At 37.3% G+C, this 20,863-nt stretch overlaps 1 protein-coding gene across 1 annotated transcript; it reads right to left on the reverse strand.

Annotated features, from left to right (window-relative positions):
• Positions 1 to 1,151: 1,151 nt before the first annotated feature.
• nmnat2 (nicotinamide nucleotide adenylyltransferase 2) lies at positions 1,152 to 16,130 on the reverse strand. The gene is made up of 11 exons (XM_048164587.1): positions 15,893 to 16,130; positions 11,362 to 11,450; positions 9,080 to 9,147; positions 8,852 to 8,930; positions 8,650 to 8,767; positions 8,490 to 8,570; positions 8,127 to 8,171; positions 7,612 to 7,688; positions 3,706 to 3,807; positions 3,471 to 3,538; positions 1,152 to 1,859 (listed from the first exon to the last, which is right to left on the reverse strand). Exons 1-11 carry the CDS (start codon positions 15,975 to 15,977, stop codon positions 1,757 to 1,759), a joined length of 915 nt encoding a protein of 304 aa, XP_048020544.1. The 5' UTR covers positions 15,978 to 16,130; the 3' UTR covers positions 1,152 to 1,756.
• Positions 16,131 to 20,863: the final 4,733 nt, after the last annotated feature.

Below are 20,863 nucleotides of genomic sequence, written 5' to 3' on the forward strand. Positions count from 1 at the left end.
TTACGTTTTATATTTCTGAAGATTCTGGCTTCAAGTTTCATTAATAAAAGTCTCTGGTTAAAGGGTTAGTTCACCCAAAAATGAAATTTCTGTCATTAATTACTCACCCTCATGTCGTTCATCTTCAACACAAATTAAGATATTTTTGATAAAATCCAATGGCTCTGTGTTTCGAATCAGTGGTTCGGAGCGCCCAAATCACTTGATTTCAGTAAACAAGGCTTTGTTACGTCATATGTTTCGAAATTTCAACAGTTCACGTGACTTTGGCAGTTTGATAAGCGCTCCGAACCACTGATTCGAAACAAAAAATTCATAAAGCTTTGCAGCTTCATGAAGCAGTGTTTTGAAATCGGCCATCGCTAGATATTGTTGAATAAATTCATATTGTAAAAATAAATTTTTGGTGCACAAAAAGTATTCTTGTCACTTTATAATATTAAAGTTGAACCGCTGCAGTCACATGAACTGTTTTTAGTAGCTTTCTGGGCATTGAAAAAGTAAATGATCTTGCCTCGCTGAGCCATCGGATTTTATCAAAAATATCTTAATTTGTGTTCCCAAGATAAACGAAGGTGTGGAACGATGTGAGACTGATTAATAAATGACATAATTTTAATTTTTCAGTGAACTAACCCTTTAAAGTGATCAAAATTAAACATCGTATTTCACCTATTCGTGCTGAAATCATATATCATATGAAAAACAATAATCACAGTAATATGTCCAAGTCTTCTTATCATAAAGCCAGAGCCTTTTGTAAACTTGCAAAGCCGCTCAAAATTAATTATGCAATATACACATAATTCACTGAATCTGTTATTCTTCTCATCAAATACACTTTGATTCATTTATAAAGGTTATATATCGTTTTATGTCAGCTCAAATCATTTTAAAAGATGTTCCAACAATCAGATAGCTTTAAAAAGAGTTACTTTATGCCCTCGTCTAACGTGAACAAACAGCTCTCGAATGGTGTCAGTGTGGTCTCTTCACAAAACAAGCACAACGTGAAAGGAATCTTGGCTGAAACGAATGGTTTGATGCAGAGGCAGTGACCGGCTTTACAAAAAATCACATCTGTGGCATGTTAGTATGTAAATGTGAAGCAACTGGAGCTGTGTGAGAAGTAAATGTGCACAAAAGCAAAGTAAATGAAATCGCATTCTTTAATGTGCAACCAAATACTCCACGTATACATGAATGCACATTGAAGACAAAACATTCAGGCATAATACAGTATATGAGACTGCAAACGAACGTTTTCTGTACATACAGTTGATCGATGAGTAGAAAATGTATTTAGAGATGAGATGAGTCTAAGCACAGTTTTTTTGCAAACACTGAAACCACAGACTACGGTCTATGTGGTAATTTAAACACTCATGCGCTGAAAGAAAACCCTTAGGCATGCAACTATAAGAACAGAGAGCATCAAATCAACAGCAAAGGCCGACATTGTAGCAGGCAATGGTTTAATTCAATCACACTCTCTTTTTCTGTCATGGTGGTGGCGAGGCTCACTCCTCTTCCTCCTATTGGGCACCTAAGCCCACCCAGTCCCTTAAAGCTGATTGGTGGAGCAGATCCCTCAGGCACAGTGCTGTACATCCCAATGAGACACGAGTAAGAGGGGAGGACAGATTAATGCTCCTCTACATGGAAAAGCAGTGGTAGCACAGGAGGATTATACTCTAGATTACACACAGAGAGACAGACGGGGACGACTGACGGGTCGGAAGTGGACTTCCGCACCCTATCCAGAAGCGTTGATGTAGAGCTGACTCTGCAGGATGTAGTCAATGACGGGCTGGCTCAGGTAATCCACCACGTGACCGTCACCGTGCTGAAGAGCCAGTCTGGTAAGGAGAAAGGCAGAGGGTTAAGGCCCGTTAACACCAAAAATTATAAGTATAATGATAACTATATTACGGTCCACACCAGCTGTTTGTTAAAGGGTTAGTTCACCCAGAAATGCAAATTCTGTTATTAATTACTCATCTTCATGTCGTTCCTAACCCACAATACTTTCATTCATCATTTGTTCATCAAATAAAGATATTTTTAATGAAATCCGAGAGATTTCTGTCCCACCACTGACACTTTCAAGCCCCAGAAAGGTAGTAAAGACATCACAAAAGTAATCCATGTGACCCAAGTGATTAAACCTAAATTTTATAAAGTGACACAAGTACTTTGTTTGCGTAAAAAACATAATTTACCACTTTATTTACAAAATATTAACCTCCAACATGTTCATGAGAGCAGATGTTGTTGAGTAGCTGTCAATGGAGGGACAGAAAGCTCTTGGATTTCATTAAAAAGATTTGTGTTCTGAAGATGAATGAAGGTCTTACGGGTTTGGAACGACATGAGGGTGGTTAATGACAGAAATTTCATGTTGCTATTAGAGCATAAACAACATCTGCAAAGTTATGATGCTCAAAGTTCAATGCAAAGGGAGATATTTTCTTTTAAAGAAATTCTCTGTTTAAGGACTACAACAAACGGCTGGTAGGGACTACAACGAGCTTCTTCCTGGATTGATGACATCACTAACCCTAAAATTTACATAAACCCCGCCCCCAGAACACAAAACAGAGGGGTTGAGGCCATGTTGGACTGCTTTAGAGAAAAGGAAGAGTTGTTGTAATAGAGTGTTGTTACCATGCCTTCATTTTACGCCGGACTGCTTCACAAACGAGGGTCAATTCAACGCTGGATTTGCACAAAAGATTAACGTAACGGCACATGCTAGTCGATGAGTTGAATCAACTATCTCAAATATATAATGTAACTTCTTCCTGAGTCTCTCCATCAGTGTCGACTCCGGTTTGAACAATGTAAGGCTGAACACCGTTACTGACAATCCTCATTTTGGCTGTGTGAGATTCTCCAGCTTTGTTGTTGTTGAGAAACTGAGGCACAAGCTGTTAAAGCTCCGCCCTCTTCTGGAAAGGGGAACGGGAGCAGCAGCTCATTTGCATTTAAAGGGACACACACAAAAACGGCGTGTTTTTGCTCACCCAAATAGGGGCAAATTTGACAAGCTATAATAAATGATCTGTGGAGTATTTTGAGCTGAAACTTCAGACACATTCTGGGGACACCAGAAACTTATATTACATCATGTAAAAGGGGCATTATAGGTCCCATTTAAGCATGCATAGCAGTTTTTTCGTCTGCCACTTTGAATGCTCGAGCTCTTTAAAGCAGGACGGATTCTGATTGGTTGTCACTGTTTTTATCATTTATTAGCTGGAAAAAGTTGTTCTGAAAGTGATTCTACAATATCGTTTCTCTGTGCCGTTATCGTTACTGTTGTGAAGTGGACTCTGCTATTTTATATTTAGTATTATTTTAAGAACTCTATCTTAATCATTATCATTATAGTTATTGTCCTTGATGTGAACGGGTCTTTACGGTACAGAAGGAACAGATGAATGACGCGAGACAGCAAGAACACACACCTGCTCTTGGTGGAACTGACGACTGACATCGGGTGGTCGATCTCATCCTTTACCACGATTATATTGTCCTGTGAGAGGAAAACCAAAGACGTTTAAACATCACAAAACAGCAAATATGCTCTAAACCCCCTGCACTGACTGCGTAATAAAACTGATACTAGATGTAAAAATGTTTTCACTAGTCAATAATGGTAAATACCAAAGGAAAGCAAATAGCTTGGTGCTAATACTATACCTTATGCTTTCGGAGAACAGATGAATGGTTCATTATCCTTTCTGTGTCGACCCCATCCCGAGGAACCACCACGATCCCAAAATCTCCAACAATCACTTCCATCTACAAGAATATTATAATCAGATATTTAGTTCACTTTCTTTATACATGTTCCAGGTCTTATTGTGTACAATTCATCAATGCATGTTATTCTAATACAAGTAATGTTTTATGTTGATTTTAAATTCTTTAATCCATAACCTGCATCAACATTTAATGTTTATCATGTTATATTTATTACTATTATACAAATATTAGTACATTCATATAATTCGTTGTGGGGAATTTTTCAGCAATTCTTTCTGTAAATTACATAAGAACACATATAACCAATGCCAGGGGTAAAAGAATTCAATTACAAAAAAATATGAAAATATCATAAAAAAGACATAGTGAGACATTTTTGAGGACTTTAGAGTTGTTGGATGTAAGGAGAGTGTCCAGGTAGGATTTAAGTTCCTTACCAAAAATGAAAAAGCAGGACTTAGCACCCTGAAATTTACATTTGTGTAAAAACTTGCAAGAAAAATAAATGTTTATCAAAAAATATCGGTCCTTTACACCTTTTTTTTTAAAAAATTGTGATGACCAAAATGTACGTAAAATAATAGGGTGTTCCTTTTTTCATTTTAGTGTGCCATTTGGGACAGGGCCATCGTTATGCCAGTAGGTGGCGACAACCCTGACAGCAACATACACTCAAAAAAATAACTCTTTGAACGAAAAAAAACCATGGAAAGGATTTCCACATGAGTTGCTTTATTTCAGCATTATGCAATTCTGTTATTCCAATTTAATGTACTTACGTTGGGTCAACTTAATTTATTAAGGTTGATTCAACTTATTTACTATGGTTGGGCACAGCTTAATTTAATAGTGTCAGCCCAACTAATTTGTAATGTTTTGGAAAATAAATAAAAAGCAATAAATAAATAAATAGTTTTCATATACATTGATTTTTACAATTAATTCTTCTTGTTTAATTTTATGATTTACATAACTTTTGTGATGTTCTGTGTTAGAAATCTAGATGTGATACTGGATTCATCCTAAATTGCCTTAAACAAAAACATTGTAAAGCCTAAATTGATCATAAGTCCATTGGTGGCAATGGTTTTACAATCAACGTAGGCTTACAATGCTTTTGGGAACTGCAACCCAGAGCACTACCACAGCGATTACTTTCTTATTAAAGTAATTTGAAAGTTTGTTAGCAGGTCCTCAACCCAAGCACAAGTGCAACAATTCACCACAATGGCAACCCTAAAACTATTAATTAACAGAATCTTTTAAATACCAACATAATAGAACAGTAAACATTAAAAAGTCTTTCCATTTTCTCATCTTCCTAAAATCTGCTTAAAATAACACTTTATTTCAAAATTTACACTCCTAGTTCAGCCCCTTTGCAAAGCATGATGGGAAGTGAAAATCCTGTTTGATTGAGTCCTGGTTGGGTTTACTTGATTTAAACATGTTATTCCAATATGAAAACATCAAGTTAAGTCAAAGAGTAATCGTTTCAAGTCAATTTAACATGAATCAATCACATTTAAACCAGAAACCTGATACAACGGTGTTGAATCAAAATAAATTGTTTAAATAAACTGAACAGCATCAAAAAATCTTTTTTTTGAGTGTAGTGTCGGGCCAGATCCGGCCCACATCTGGTCCGCGTGTCAACCACATGTACCAGATCTGGGCCGGATCTGGGCCACACTATTGCTGTCTGGGAAGTATCTTTATCTTTAGTAATTTGGATCATTGGCTCAATTGATTAATTCAATTCTTACACTAATTCACTCAGGAATGGAACAAGTGATTCTCTTATAATTCGAACGCAGCCTCGAAAGATGCAGCCTCTGAATTGGGACACAGCTAATGCATCAATCGCTTAAAAGATTTGTTCAAAAACTCTGATTAATTAAACACTGCATATAAAATGAGCAACGCTCAATTCTGCTTTCGCTTCATTTGGAACTATTTTAGTGGCGGAGCAAATTAAATAACCGGCAACATTGTGGCTACAATGTACAAACCCGATTCCAAAAAAGTTGGGACACTGTACAAATTGTGAATAAAAACAGAATGCAATGATGTGGAAGTTTCAAATTTCAATATTTTATTCAGAATACAACATAGATGACATATCAAATGTTTAAACTGAGAAAATGTATCATTTTAAGGGAAAAATAAGTTGATTTTAAATTTCATGGCATCAACACATCTCAAAAAAGTTGGGACAAGGCCATGTTTACCACTGTGTGGCATCCCCTCTTCTTTTTATAACAGTCTGCAAACGTCTGGGGACTGAGGAGACAAGTTGCTCAGTTTAGGAATAGGAATGTTGTCCCATTCTTGTCTAATACAGGCTTCTAGTTGCTCAACTGTCTTAGGTCTTCTTTGCCACATCTTCCTCTTTATGATGCGCCAAATGTTTTCTATGGGTGAAAGAACTGGACTGCAGGCTGGCCATTTCAGTACCCGGATCCTTCTTCTACGCAGCCATGATGTTGTAATTGATGCAGTATGTGGTCTGGCATTGTCATGTTGGAAAATGCAAGGTCTTCCCTGAAAGAGACGACATCTGGATGGGAGCATATGTTGTTCTAGAACTTGGATATACCTTTCAGCATTGATGGTGCCTTTCCAGATGTGTAAGCTGCTCATGCCACACACACTCATGCAACCCCATACCATCAGAGATGCAGGCTTCTGAACTGAGCGCTGATAACAACTTGGGTTGTCCTTGTCCTCTTTAGTCTGGATGACATAGCGTCCCAGTTTTCCAAAAAGAACTTCAAATTTTGATTCGTCTGACCACAGAACAGTTTTCCACTTTGCCACAGTCCATTTTAAATGAGTCTTGGCCCAGAGAAAACGCCTGCGCTTCTGGATCATGTCTAGATATGGCTTCTTTTTTGACCTATAGAGTTTTAGCCGGCAACGGCGAATGGCACGGTGGATTGTGTTCACCGACAATGCTTTCTGGAAGTATTCCTGAGCCCATGTTGTGATTTCCATTAGAGTAGCATTCCTGTATGTGATGCAGTGCCGTCTAAGGGCCCGAAGATCACAGGCATCCAGTATGGTTTTCCGGCCTTGACCCTTACGAGGTTGTTCCAGATTCTATGAATCTTTGGATGATATTATGCACTGTAGATGATGATAACTTCAAACTCTTTGCAATTTTTCTCTGAGAAACTCCTTTCTGATATTGCTCCACTATTTTTCGCCGCAGCATTGGGGGAATTGGTGATCCTCTGCCCATCTTGACTTCTGAGAGACACTGCCACTCTGAGAGGCTCTTTTTATACCCAATCATGTTGCCAATTGACCTAATAAGTTGCAAATTGGTCCTCCAGCTGTTCCTTATATGTACATTTAACTTTTCCGGCCTCTTATTGCTACCTGTCCCAACTTTTTTGGAATGTGTAGCTCTCATGAAATCCAAAATAAGCCAATATTTGGCATGACATTTAAAAATGTCTCACTTTCAACATTTGATATGTTATCTATATTCTATTGTGAATAAAATATAAGTTTATGAGATTTGTAAATGATTGCATTCCTTTTTTATTCACAATTTGTACAGTGTCCCAACTTTTTTGGAATCGGGTTTGTAAGTACTCAATCTTATCTTCTTGCTTATTGAACTGTTAAATAAAAGCTTTAGCGCAATCGCACCATTGATTGGTCTGAATATAAACAAAACTGTGACTACTTGACACGGCGCTCACTCTTGTGCGTGATATTGCTTAATTTTAGGTGAACAAACAAATATGTGCAAGAATGATAAATATTTTTATATATACATGTTTGTGTTTAAGAAAGAAAGAAAGGAAAGAAGAAAGAATCATAACTTACATCACTTTCGTTCCACAAGCCAGGGATACAGAAAGATTCCAGAAGATCGCTGCCACAAAGGAGCAGGATACGCAACTCTGAACAAACCACAATCACAGTTACACATCACACCATAAAATCTCAAGACACAGTAATGAGATGTTTTTCCTTCGCTTTGGGGGTAAACACAACAACTTTGATATGATGAAAAAGAAACAAGACACATTTTCCCCAGGAGGAGGAAGAATGAGGCACTACTCAGCAGATGCCTTCTTCACCACAGTATATAAACAAACACCATCACATTTAATGACTTATATTATAGAAAGATTTCTACTGTTTTGACTATTTCTCTGACAACTGCTTGTCTGTGTTTGTCTTATTTGATGTTATTTATATTTTCCTGAGGAGAAATACCCAGTGATTTTTTTTCTCCTCCCTGGGCAAACTCGGTATTTTCTGACGATGACTCAAAGTGACAAGCAGGAACTGATTTGAAAAGCAAAACCAAGGCAAGGAAAATCACATTGTCTCACCAATTTCCTCGTAGCGCATTGCTGTACCAAGGTTGGCATTTTCATCTGTTCAGAGAAAAACAGAAAGGCTTCAGAGGTCACGGGGATGATTGATTCATTGGAAGTCACCACAGTCATGTAAAATTGATACACATCCTGTGTGAGGCGTATGAATAATTCAAAATAATTATACGGAATTATGTGATTTCTGCATGAACCCTACGACAAGGCAGTGGCATATTGCTGTGTTATAGACCTCTTTTCTCCACAGTTTTATATTGAAAGTGAATAATGCATCTATTATATTTATATTTGTATTATATAGCGTTTATATTTTGTATATGCATTATGTATTAAATTCTGTACATGAATATATCAACTTACCAACAAAGGTAAAACGATCCATGTGTGGGCGAACACAACAAATTTTACCCAGGCTTTCGCTCATCTTTCCCCAAAGCTTAACTGGAGAAAAAGAGACATCGGTCAATCATGAAAGACCTGTTCTCCAGAACGCCAAACATAACAAACAAGGGTCACTCACTCGCCACAGACTTGTTAGCTGTGTTTTGGTAAATAGGAGACGTCCCATTTTGGGGCTGGCCAATCACAGGGGTTGTGGAGGGTGTGTTCACGTTGGACAGAATGCATCCTGTGACTCTCTGCAGAGGAACAGCTCAGTTTATCACTTCAAGATGAAGTAAAAGTAAAAATCTTACAGCATTCAGATCGAAATTGGGACTAACTTTCATTAGATCTCGGTGATGCTCCAAAACACTGCAGGTGGTCTGCCAAGTGTCCTGGTAACTCTCCCAAGGATCCACTCTGCAAAAGACCATTAATCCATCAGACACTTTATGTCCATTCTGAAATATATAAGCTATCCATCATCAACAGCTCAAGGATGCTGTAAGTGCTGCATAGCATTTTTATGAGGGTGTTGCCGAGCTTCATTTTGGCTGATTGACAGTTACCTGATCCAATCAGACGACTGAACTGCCAACTGACACATGGTGAGACGATGTCTGCTTGAGACAAGGCCCTAGAAAAGCAGAAAAGAAACCAAAGCAGGGAAAAGTGAGTGCTTTTGCATCCACCTACCAATAAAGAGAATATCTGAACTTGTAAAGAGTATAAAGAAGGAACCCCGTTTGATCAAAATAAAAGCCATTATTCAAACATTTGCCTTTTTTTAGATCAGGGTTCAAAACACAATGATTCCTAAAACTGTTTCTTTCACACGTTAAGTAAGCCTTTGCCGACAACGGATTTAAGTTAGAATGACTGAATCCTGCTTTCTAAAGCATTTATTATTCATATTTTGATGCTAAGAGAGAAGAAAACTAGGGCAAAGTTCTTTTTAATTCCAGTTTTGGTTACAGAGTTCTGCTGATTTGCACGATTCAGATTAAAACCTTATATGCACGACAATATACAGGAATCTACTTAAATAACTAGTAGAGACATGTAGTTTGTTCACATTTATGAACATACAACTTGATGTAGCCTTAAGGTGTAGTCACATTTACCATTTTCACAGTCGAAATGTAGTTCAATAAAAATCTACGCAATTTTGCGAAAGATTCCCCCACGCAGATTTCACAACAAGTTTGAATTTGACATGCAAATTTGCCCATTTTTACCAAAAGAAATCGGCTTAATTTGAAAGTGACTTATATGTAAGCAGTGCTAGACAATGGACTTTTTTTCCCTGTGAAATTTCTCGAAATTTCGTTAATGTGAGCGCACTTTAATGGACTATAATTAATATAACAGTGCAAAAACAGTGGGAGTTTTCACTGTTTATGTGGGATTTTTAGAAAATTAGACTTATAAGTGATGACTGAGTCATGAACTCAAGTACTTAACCAATTTGTTCAAAAACATTGATTCATTCAGGAACGAAACAAGTGGCTGTCTTTATGAGGGAGTCACTGAATCATTCTCCTAAACGATTTGTTCAAAACACTGATTCATTCAGGAACACCATTACATGTGTTGCTCAGAACCAAACAAGGTTTGTTTGGAGTGACAAACAAAGCAAAAATTGACAAAGGAACGGGCAATGTGTATCTAAAAATACAAGTCACTCGATATCTACTATAACATTTTGTTTACTGAGCTGCAATTTTACAATTTTACGATGGTCTGAATATCAACACAGATGTGATTATCTGCAATAAAAGAGCCAATAGCACTCTGCTCCTGTGATACTGCGTAAATATTAGGGGTTGAACGACTTCAGATTTTTCAAAGTCGACATTTATGTGATTAAAGTCGAGATTACGTCGACTAGTCGATGATGACGTCATTAATGAACAAATAAGTGGCTGTTCACACAGAACGCGCATTTCCATTCCAATGCTCTACTTTTCCATTGTTTTCTATGTAAATACGCGCTAGACAGACATGTATGACCATTACACTTCTGTCTTGAGTCTCCAGCGTCTCGTGCATGACACGGCATTCTAAAAACATGGCGCTCAAGTTCAAATCAGTTCAACTTTTTAAAAAAAACGCGTCTCGAGACCTTGCGTTTTCCCCCATTCCACTGCCCGCTTCTTGTGTTTTTGAAAGCAAAAATGCATTCTGTGTCAAGTCTGAACCCCGAGCTGAGACAACTATGGCATATGACGCTGCCCACAAAAATTGCTCCTACATAACAGCTTATTTTTATCAGTTCTTTTATTTTTGCATCATTAAATTTCTCACAGATTTCTGCTCGTTGTAGATCAGATGCAGATATAAAGTAGCACAGTAAAGATTACATTTATATGAATGCATTAGTGAGAGAGCGATTGCATGTGAATTAATTCTGCCTGGCAGCTTCTCTCTACAAATAGTAAAGCTGTGGGTTTTAGTTACTAAGAAATATACATGTATGTTAGAACTTTCTAAGCTATTTTATTGATAAATCACAGAACAGTGTTGACAATTCATATCTGCACTACTGAATGATTCTGTACGGTGATTAACTTATGTGTACAATCATCTGTTTAAAATGTGCATTCTTCTGATCAATATTGAGAATCCAGATGGTATAATTAAATATATCTATAACTTGGATACTGAGCATAAATGTGGACTTCAAAGATTTCTTATCCTGCTGCGCCCTCTATAGGCTATGACCAGCGACTAGTCGACGTCATTCTTAAAGCGTCATAATAAAGTCGACTAGTCGATTAGTCGGTGCAACCCCTACTAAATATACAATACTAAAATGACTTTAGACTTTCAAATGAACAGATTCTCTTACCGGTTTGCCATAGGAATCGTGTACAGGTGAGATGATACCCCCGATCACAATGAATCGTCCAGTCTTGTGTAGGTACTCTCTGGCTTTTTCTGCAAACCAAACAGAGTTACCTTGTTATCTCATGGTCATCATTTGTCTTCTGTAAAACACAATGCCCTGTTATAAAATTACACTCTTAAAAATAAAGATTCTTGATAGTTCCATGAAGAACCTTTAGCATTCATGGAACCTTTACAATGGAAAAAGTTCCTTTAGATTATTAAAATGTTCTTCACAGTAATAAGAAAATTGTTCTTTTAAGAACTGTTCACTGAAGGTTCAAAAAAACCCTTTTTGGAACCTTTATTTTCAAGAGTGTAACTTGGATGAAAGGAATTCTCTTAGAAGCATAAGAAAGTGAAACAAGGTCTTTTATGTGAGGACAGCACCTCCGTTTTAACTCTGATGACTGATATGTGATTTCTCTCACGAAGTAAGCACAGTGCTTCATCTGTCTAATATAACCTCACACCCCCAGCGCCATCAAAATATTGACAAAAGTGAGCAACAAGATCTCCTGCTGGGGAATATGAAGCAGACATGTATACAGATGAAATAATCTGAACAAACGTCCTAAGCAAATATCTCTAGTGTGCAAAAGAAACTACAAAGAAAGGAAAAATGAGGGCAGAGTGAAAAGCAGAGCAACAACCAACTACTTAAATGAAATGCTAGGATTAAAATGTATTTGATTTAATGTTAAGTATTTTTATTGGTTTCAGATAGCCGGCACGAAACCACTGATCTCGGTCAGAAGCACTGCTCAGAACGAGCCATAAACCCATTCTTATTTTTGTGCCTCAATATATGCAAAGGCATGCAGTAGGAGAAGAAGGCTTCAAAATTAGGTCACGGACGCACAGATGCTTTTGGCTTCAGGGGAAAACAGCAGAACTGTATTGATCAAACTGTGCTGGTGGTGCTGGTACTGAGAAAAACAGCTGCAGTAAATGAATTAAGGAAGGTTTTTTCAATGGTATGTTTAATGGCTCACTGAAATGTGGAGATGGACAAGCCAATGGAAGAAATCTCTCTCTCGCTCTCTGAGTGTTTCTTCCTTTCCTACTTACACTCTCAGTCAAGGTCCTGTCACATACATGTATGATGGTATAATTGCATTTCAGAGCAAACACTGACAAGCTTTAAAGGGTTAGTTCACCTAAAACTTCTGTCATTAATTACTCACCCTGATGTCGTTCCACACCCGTAAGACCTTCGTTCATCTTCAGAACACAAATTAAGATATGTTTGATCAAATTCAATGGCTTAGTGAGGCCTGCATTGCCAGCAATGTCACTGAACCTCTCAAGATCCAGAAAGTTACTAAAGAAATAAATAATTAAAACAGTTCATGTGACTACAGTGGTTCAACCATAATATTATAAAGCATTGAGAATACTTTTTGTGCACCAAAAAACAAAATAACGACTTTTCAACAATATCTAGTGATGACCGATTTCAAAACACTGCTTCATGAAGCTTTGAAGCAAATCTTTTGTTTCGAATCAGCGGCTTGGATAGTGTAAACGAAGCCTCGTTTACTGAAATCACATGACTTTGGCACTCCAAACCACTGATTTAAAATAAAACAAAAGCTTCGAAGCAGTGTTTTGAAATCGTCCATCACTAGATATTGTTGAGAAGTCGTTATTTTGTTTTTTTGGTGCACAAAAAGTATTTTCATTGCTTTATAATATTAAGGTAGAACCACTGTAGTCACGTGAACTTTTTAAAATATGTCTTTAGTACCTTTCTGGATCTCGGGAGGTTCAGTGACATTGCTGGCAATAGAGGCCTCACTGAGCCATCGGATTTCACCAAAAATATCTACATTTGTGTTCTGAAGCTGAACGAAGGTCTTACGGGTGTGGAATGACATGAGGGTGAGTAATTAAAGGAGCACTATGTAATATTTTCTGTCCGCTAGAGGTCGCTAGAGGTCTATTCAAAACAAAGGTGAAGCTTGATGACGCTAAGTTTAAGCGCAGAATCTTGGGACATGTGGTCTCCATCTTAATGGTCGGTGGAAAAAAATTGGGATTGGAGTCGGGAAGAAATCATGTTCATGGATGCGATTATTAACATTACTGTAGTATGAAGCAGAGCAGGAGCGAGTGTTGTGGGAGCTGAACGCGGAGCTGGAGCGATTGCACAACACACACCGCGAGCAGCGGGACTTTTATTATGCCGCAGTCGCCGTTTCCACTTTTCCGGTCATGAGTATGAGGTTACGCAGCTCTGTTTATCATATTAGAGACATTTGAGTGTGTTGAAAATGATGTTATAATGTTACTCTGTGCGTTCGCTCGGCGGCTGCTGTGAGACACTGTTACACGCTGCAGTAAACTAGATCGATTTTAGAATATCATATTAAATGCTGGATGGCTTGTGTTGATAAATGGCATGCAATTAATTTTAAAACGTATTGTATGATGGAGAAAATTATGTATTACTGTTACTAAAAATAAAGCTGCATCTGATTATGCTATGTTAGCTACTTGACAAAATAGTGTTTTTCTCTGAGGCATGGTAAAGAATGGTACTCGCAAAAAATCAAGAAAATTAGATTTAAACAATAATATGTCAATAATAATATTTTCTGTCTATAAATATATCAAAACAGTTGTTCCCTTGTCTATTAAAACATGTAATATTTTAAAGCGTCTTTGGTGTTTCCATGGTTTCTACAAAATAAAACCGGAAACAACATTTTTTCTCAAGATTTACAAATAGTTGGAAACATTTGGGATACTGAAAGTACTCAAGTGAACAAAATATATAACACTGGCCTAGTGGTTTTTGTATATTTTACTGCAAAATTCTTACATATTGCACCTTTAATAGCAGAATTTTCATTTTTGGATGAACTCACCCTTTAACCCTCATGCTCTTTTGAGATTGATGAAACTTTCTTTTAAAATACAAATGCAAATTTGTTTAAGACAAACCTGTAGGCAAATATTATGTTTTATTATGAAATAAGCGTGTGTTTTTCAGACAAATTATTACTATTCTTTCATTAGATAATACGACACAAAATCAAAATAAACAACTGTCAGGAGTGAGAACACAGAAAGTCTTAACATGTGAAAAGTCATTGCATTTATTCATGTCGTACACCCGGGGTCCCAAAACATTGGTCATGTTTAATATTTTATGGAGGATATCTAAGACGAGCTGAAATTCTGTTTATAAATTTTGAAGTCATGAAGTATAAAACCAATGCTTTCTGAGCTCTTAAAGGGATAGCTTACCCAAAAATTCCAACAACCTCAGGTTCTTTCTTCTGCTGAACACAAAAGAAGATATTTTGAAGAATGCTGACTTTCCCATTGACTTTCATAGTAGGAAAAAAATACTATGGAAGTCAATGGCTTCTGTCAACTGTCTAGTTACCAACATTCTTCAAAATATCATCTTTTGTGTTCAGCAGAAGAAAAAATAAACTCATACAGGTTTGGCGCAGCTCGAGGGTGAGTAAATGATGCCAAAATGTTCATTTTGGGGTGAACTATCCCTTTAAGGCCACAGGGTCCCCCCAAATGTAACATAAGGGGTTAATTAACTTGATTGTTCATGTTCATGGTCATTTTTTCCTTTAACTATGCAGGCTCACTGAAACACTTGCTTTTAATTGGTTTTGGTCATGAACGTTTATAGACCTTCTGTCCTCAGCTCACCTCTCTATTTTTAGTTACGATGATAATTTTACTGGTAGGTTTTCATGCTGTGACGCATTATCTGTTCAACTTTTTGAACATTACTGTCTTCTTTAAAATGTAATGACAAACTGTAGTGATAAATTCATTACACTTTCAACCACTGAATTTCAATAAAATCAAAACGACTAAAATTGTGAAAGTTAAATGGATGCAACAAAAAATAAACATAAATTAAAATCCAAATAGTCTTAAACCAAGCCCATAATTTGTTTAATTTTCCATATGCTCAAATGTATCAAAATCTCATTCCTCAGTGATCTGTATGACGCATGAAGGTCGGTCTATAAAGTCTCTTAGCAGTCCGAGTTTTAATATAGCATATCACATGATGTTAAAAATGTACAGAGGATTGTTATTTGTCTTTCTCTATAGACGCTCTAGCATGCCAAGTATACTTCCCATAAGTAACGATTAATTACACTTGTTGAAATGTCATAAATCACAGATCTATATTGCTTGCGTCCACAAAACTGTGGATTAATGTAGAGATTTGTTGGCTAAACCCGCGGCTGCGCAGCACCGTCATCTGAACTGAGGCATGATTTGATCATTCTGGGTTCTGAGGCCGTCGCCCATTTCAGCACCTTCGCTTTGGACAGCGATAGACAATAAGAATTCATTACAGGAACATAATCGATCACCAAGCGTGACATTACAATGTCTGAAATCATCACGGTCAACATAAACCTCTTTACATACTCATGCAACAGACGGCTGAATTGAAAATAAGCTCGCGCATCCACTCCCTGTAGAATAGGCGAGATACTTACCGAACATATGAATGTGTCCCTTCGTGATGGGGTTGAAACTTCCACATGACAGCAAAATGACATGCGTTTTAGTGGTCTCCGTCATTTTGAGTGAGTTGATCTATCGTTTTTTAACATATGTCGCGGATTTTAAGGCCTTTTGTTTTGTTGTAAGACCGCAGCAAGAGGCGAGGTTCATTAGGCTGCGGCAGGCGCGAGAGGCAGAGCGTCACTGTGATCTGTTCCTGCGCACTTAAAGGAACATGCGCGTAGGGATCCGAATCAAGGGGTCTTGGTTCCGAGTCATCTTTAAAACGGTTCCGCTTCTTTAGTACGCGGTTGAAAAAAAATATTTTGCAATAAAAATAAAGGTTATCAGATATTTTCTTATTGCGAGCACTTCGTATTGCAGTCAAACAAACAAAGCAGAAAATAAATTATTTATTTATTATTATTTATTTATATAAAATTATTATTATTTAATAAATTATTATTTATTATTTATTATTTATTTATTTATTTATTTATTTATTATTATTTTAAAATATTATTTTTTATTATTTTTTTTCACAGACGATTAGAACCATTTGCAGTTGTTACATTGTTTCTAGAATTGTTTATTACAAAATTTACACAAATCAGGGTTTTGATTTGTTATTGCAATATAACAAACAGATTATGTGAGTGTGTATACAGTGCATAGAAAGTCATCATACCCCTTTAAAATAGTTACTTTATTTGTCATATAGCCTGAAATCAAATCCATTCCAAAAAAAATTTGCATTACAACATCAAAGTAATGTAAGATATTCTGAAAATTAATTTAAAAAAAATGAAAAACTACACTATAAAAAATGCTGGGCTAAAACCTGAGTTGGGTTGAAAATGGACAAACCCAGCGGTTGGGTTAAATTTTTGCCCAACATGCTGGGCAGTTTTATTTAACCCAACTATTGTTTAAAATTTACTGTATAGCTGGCTTAAAATGAACCCAAAATAGGTTGGAAATTAAAAATCAGATGCATAATTACTAGAGGCAACAATAATAATCAAAAGGTGAACATTTATTTATAAGCAATTTAATAAATGTTTATTGTTTAATTATTATTCATTAAACTTATTAATAAATGTTAATTTCAACATACTTAGGGTTCATTTTAAGCAAGCAATACAATCATTTTTAAACAATAGTTGAGTTAAATAAAACTACCCAGCAGGTTGGGCAAACATTTAACTCATTCACTGCATGGGTTACTCAATTACTTGTTTGTCCATTTTCAACCCAACTTGGGTTGTTTTTAACCCAGCATATTTTAGAGTAGGAGTCTCCAAACTCGGTCCTGGAGCGCCCCAGGTTTGGAGACCTCAGCTTTAGAGTGAATAACAGGGTTGGAAAACTCATCAGTCCCCTGATTTAATTCTTCATAGAGCCACCTTTTTTTAATTACAACCATTAATCTTTTTGGATATGTCTGTACTAGCTTTGCACATCTAAATTGGGGAATATTTGCCCATTCTTTCTTGCAGAATTGCTCAAGTTCAGTCAAATTCTTTGGTGAGCGACAATGGACTGCTCTCTTCAAGTCCATCCACTGATTTTCTATGGGATTTAAGTCAGGGCTCTGACTTAGCAACTCAAGTACATTCACCTTCCTAACATTGCGTTGTTCCTTTGGCGGTATGTTTGAGATCATTGTCGTGTTGGAACGTAAATGACCTGCCCATCTTCAGCTGTCTGGCAGAGGGACGCAGGTTTTCCTCAAGAACTTGGATATACTTGGCAGCATCCATTTTCTCTCCAATCCTTACAAATCGCCCAGCCCAGAAGAGAAACACCCCCCACCGGCAAACATAACACTGAAAGAAGCCTTTCCTGAAAAAGTGCAACACTCAGTCTTGTTTGTGCTATGCAAAAACACACCTGCAAGACTCTGATGCCACCTGGCAAAAGGTGCTATGGTCTGATGAGACCAAAATTGACCTTTTTGGACTTAAGTCCAAGTGCTATGTTTGGCGAAAAAACTGAAAATCTAGATGGACTTGAAGACAGCAGTCCATTGCCACTCACCATGGAATCTGACTGGGCTTGAGCAATTCTGCAAGGAAAAATTAGCAAATATTCCCCAAAGATAGTACAGACATATCCAATAAGATTCATGTAATTAAAGCAAAAGGTGGCTCTACGAAGTAAGACCAAATAAAATGTAGCTGTTTTAATATACTTTCATATGAACTATGAAAAGTGTCACAAAATCAAAATAGTACTGTACAATCAAAGATTTATAAAATAAAGCTTTTGAAAAAATATTAGCTGAGGCAATTGTGTCGGACAAAAATGGGTGTTTCTGAAAAGCCTCACAACTTTCCTTTTATAATAGTTTATGATCCCTCCTAAATAATAATAACAATAATGATAATTTATTATTGTAGAAACAGTAGAGCAGATTCGTATCCCCTGTTGGTAAAATTCATTTGCACCCCAACACTAAAAATACATTCGAAACACATGTGCAGACAAGCATCAGGGGAGGCAAACCAGTGGCCCTCATTAACACTGTTCGCCTCTGTCTCAGACAAAACTCCTACGGCTGTAAGGTGTAAGTCCCCCTCTGGACTTATCTTGCTCTATTTTCATACCAGTCATAGTCATCAGCAAATATTTGAAACTCCAGAATAATTAAAAGTCCAGTTACTGAACCAAGCTGCTTGGATTAATCGCCTCTGCTCTCGGATTATTAGCTTCTGCTTGTGTATTCTCATCTGTAATTTTCTTTGGATAATAGCGTCTGCTGCATTCAATGAACAACTGTAATGAACCCTATTGATTGCTTGCAGCCTATAGAAACTTACACCTGCACAGCACTGAATCAAAGCCACTGCTCTTAGTTCAGCATTAGATGTATTTCATTTGGTGTCTTATAAAGGAATAGATTCAACATTTTCCTCACATATTTAGCATTGCATCAGTGATGTGTTTATCAGCACAACCACAACGAACACGTCCTTGATGACAGGCGTTTGAATTCAAAGCACTACAGTCACAGCGTGACTCATCAAGAGCACAAGCTCTCAAACATGTTTCAAATGGAGAAAACAGCTCAGTTTAGCAAATCATTATATTTGAGAACTACTAAAGGATTTTTGTTTATTTTCCCACCACATAAAGGAAATATAACCATGCGGGAGTCCTTCCTTACACAAAACCCTCAGAATTATTAAAGTCACCATGAAATCAAAACTGATCGACAAATTTTTTTTAATGGAATATTGCAGTGTTTATCATAAATGATTTATCTGTGCACATCATTATATTTTTTAAATTCATGTGCCCTCAAAAACCTAATAAAATCCTAAGTGGAAGCAATTGGGAACAACAGCAACTCAGCCACGAAGTGGTAGGCCATGTAAAATCACAGAGCGGGGTCTGCGCAAGCTGAGGCACACAGTGCACAGAAGTCGCCAACTTTCTGCAGAGTCAATAGCTACAGACCTACAAACTTTGTGTGGCCTTCAGATTAGCTCAAGAACAGTGCGTAGAGAGCTTCATTTCCATGGCCGAGCAGCTGCATCCAAGCCTTACATCATTAAGTGCAATGCAAAGCGTCGGATGCAGTGGTGTAAAGCACGCCGCCACAGTGGAGACGTGTTCTCTGGAGTGATGAATCACGCTTCTCTGGCAATATGATGGATGAGTCTGGGTTTGGCGATTGCCAGGAGAACGATACTTGCCTGACTGCATTGTGCCGAGTGTAAAGTTTGCTGGAGGGGGATTATGGTGTGGGGTTGTTTTTCAGGGGTTGGGCTTGGCCCCTTAGTTCCAGTGAAAGGAACTCTTAATGCTTCAGCATACCAAGACATTTTGGACAATTTGATGCTCCCAACTTGGTGGGAACAGTTTGGGGATGGCCCCTTCCTGGTTCAACATGACTGCGCACCAGTGCGCAAAGCAAGGTCCATAAAGACATGGATGAGGGAGTTTGGTGTGGAGGAACTTGACTGGCTGCACAGAGTCCTGACCTCAACCCCAGAGAACACCTTTGGGATGAATTAGAGCAGAGACTGCAAGCCAGGCCTTCTTCCAACATCACTACCTGACCTCACAAATGCGCTTCTAGAAGAATGGTCAAAAATTCTTGTGAACGCACTCCTAAACCTTGTGGAAAGCCTTCCCAGAAGAGTTGAAGCTGTTATAGCTGCAAAGGGTGGGCTAACAACATATAAAACCCTACGGATTAAGAATGAGATGTCATTAATGTTCATGCGCACGTAAAGGCAGGCATCCCAAATATATATATAAATATATATAATCCCATATATATATATATATATATATATATATAATTTTTTTTTCAAGTTTTGTGCAAATAATTTGACATAAAGAGGGTGGGGCAGTTTCAGTATTTTGATAAGCAACCTTGTCAAATGTGTTGAATTTGCCTGAAAGCAATTTGAATGGCATGTGAACCTTAAAGATAGAATGTCTTTGATTCACTGTAAAACCCAATAAGTTCAGAATACTCAAAACATTTGAGGAAACTTATTACCTCAAAACATTTAAGTAAACTCATTTTTTAAAGTTGGTAGAACTTAAAATTTTTGTGACAAGTGGGGCGGGGCTGAGAGCCATGGAAGCGGATCAAGGCCAGTGTGGTGCACAGGTGTCTCTCACTAACAATCCCGTCACCAGCATTCCTTGCCCAACTCATCATAATGTTAATTACATACAGTTAATTTACATAATCATCACATTCAGATCTTGGTTAAATGTTACATAACAAATAACACATGCTATTATAACTATCAGAGAGACTGTCATTATTTACTTGCATATATGTAATCAAACAACATATGTGGTCTTAAATGTTTTGCAGCTCATCCTTAACCTAACCACAGGCTCTACTCTTCACCACAGTGGTAACCCTACAAAACTAACATAACAGAACCCCCCTGAATCCCAACATAAACATTAACTTATATCTCCATATGTTAATC

Source organism: Megalobrama amblycephala, linkage group LG17, assembly GCF_018812025.1.
Source record: "Megalobrama amblycephala isolate DHTTF-2021 linkage group LG17, ASM1881202v1, whole genome shotgun sequence".
NCBI classification, from domain to species: Eukaryota; Metazoa; Chordata; class Actinopteri; order Cypriniformes; family Xenocyprididae; genus Megalobrama; species Megalobrama amblycephala.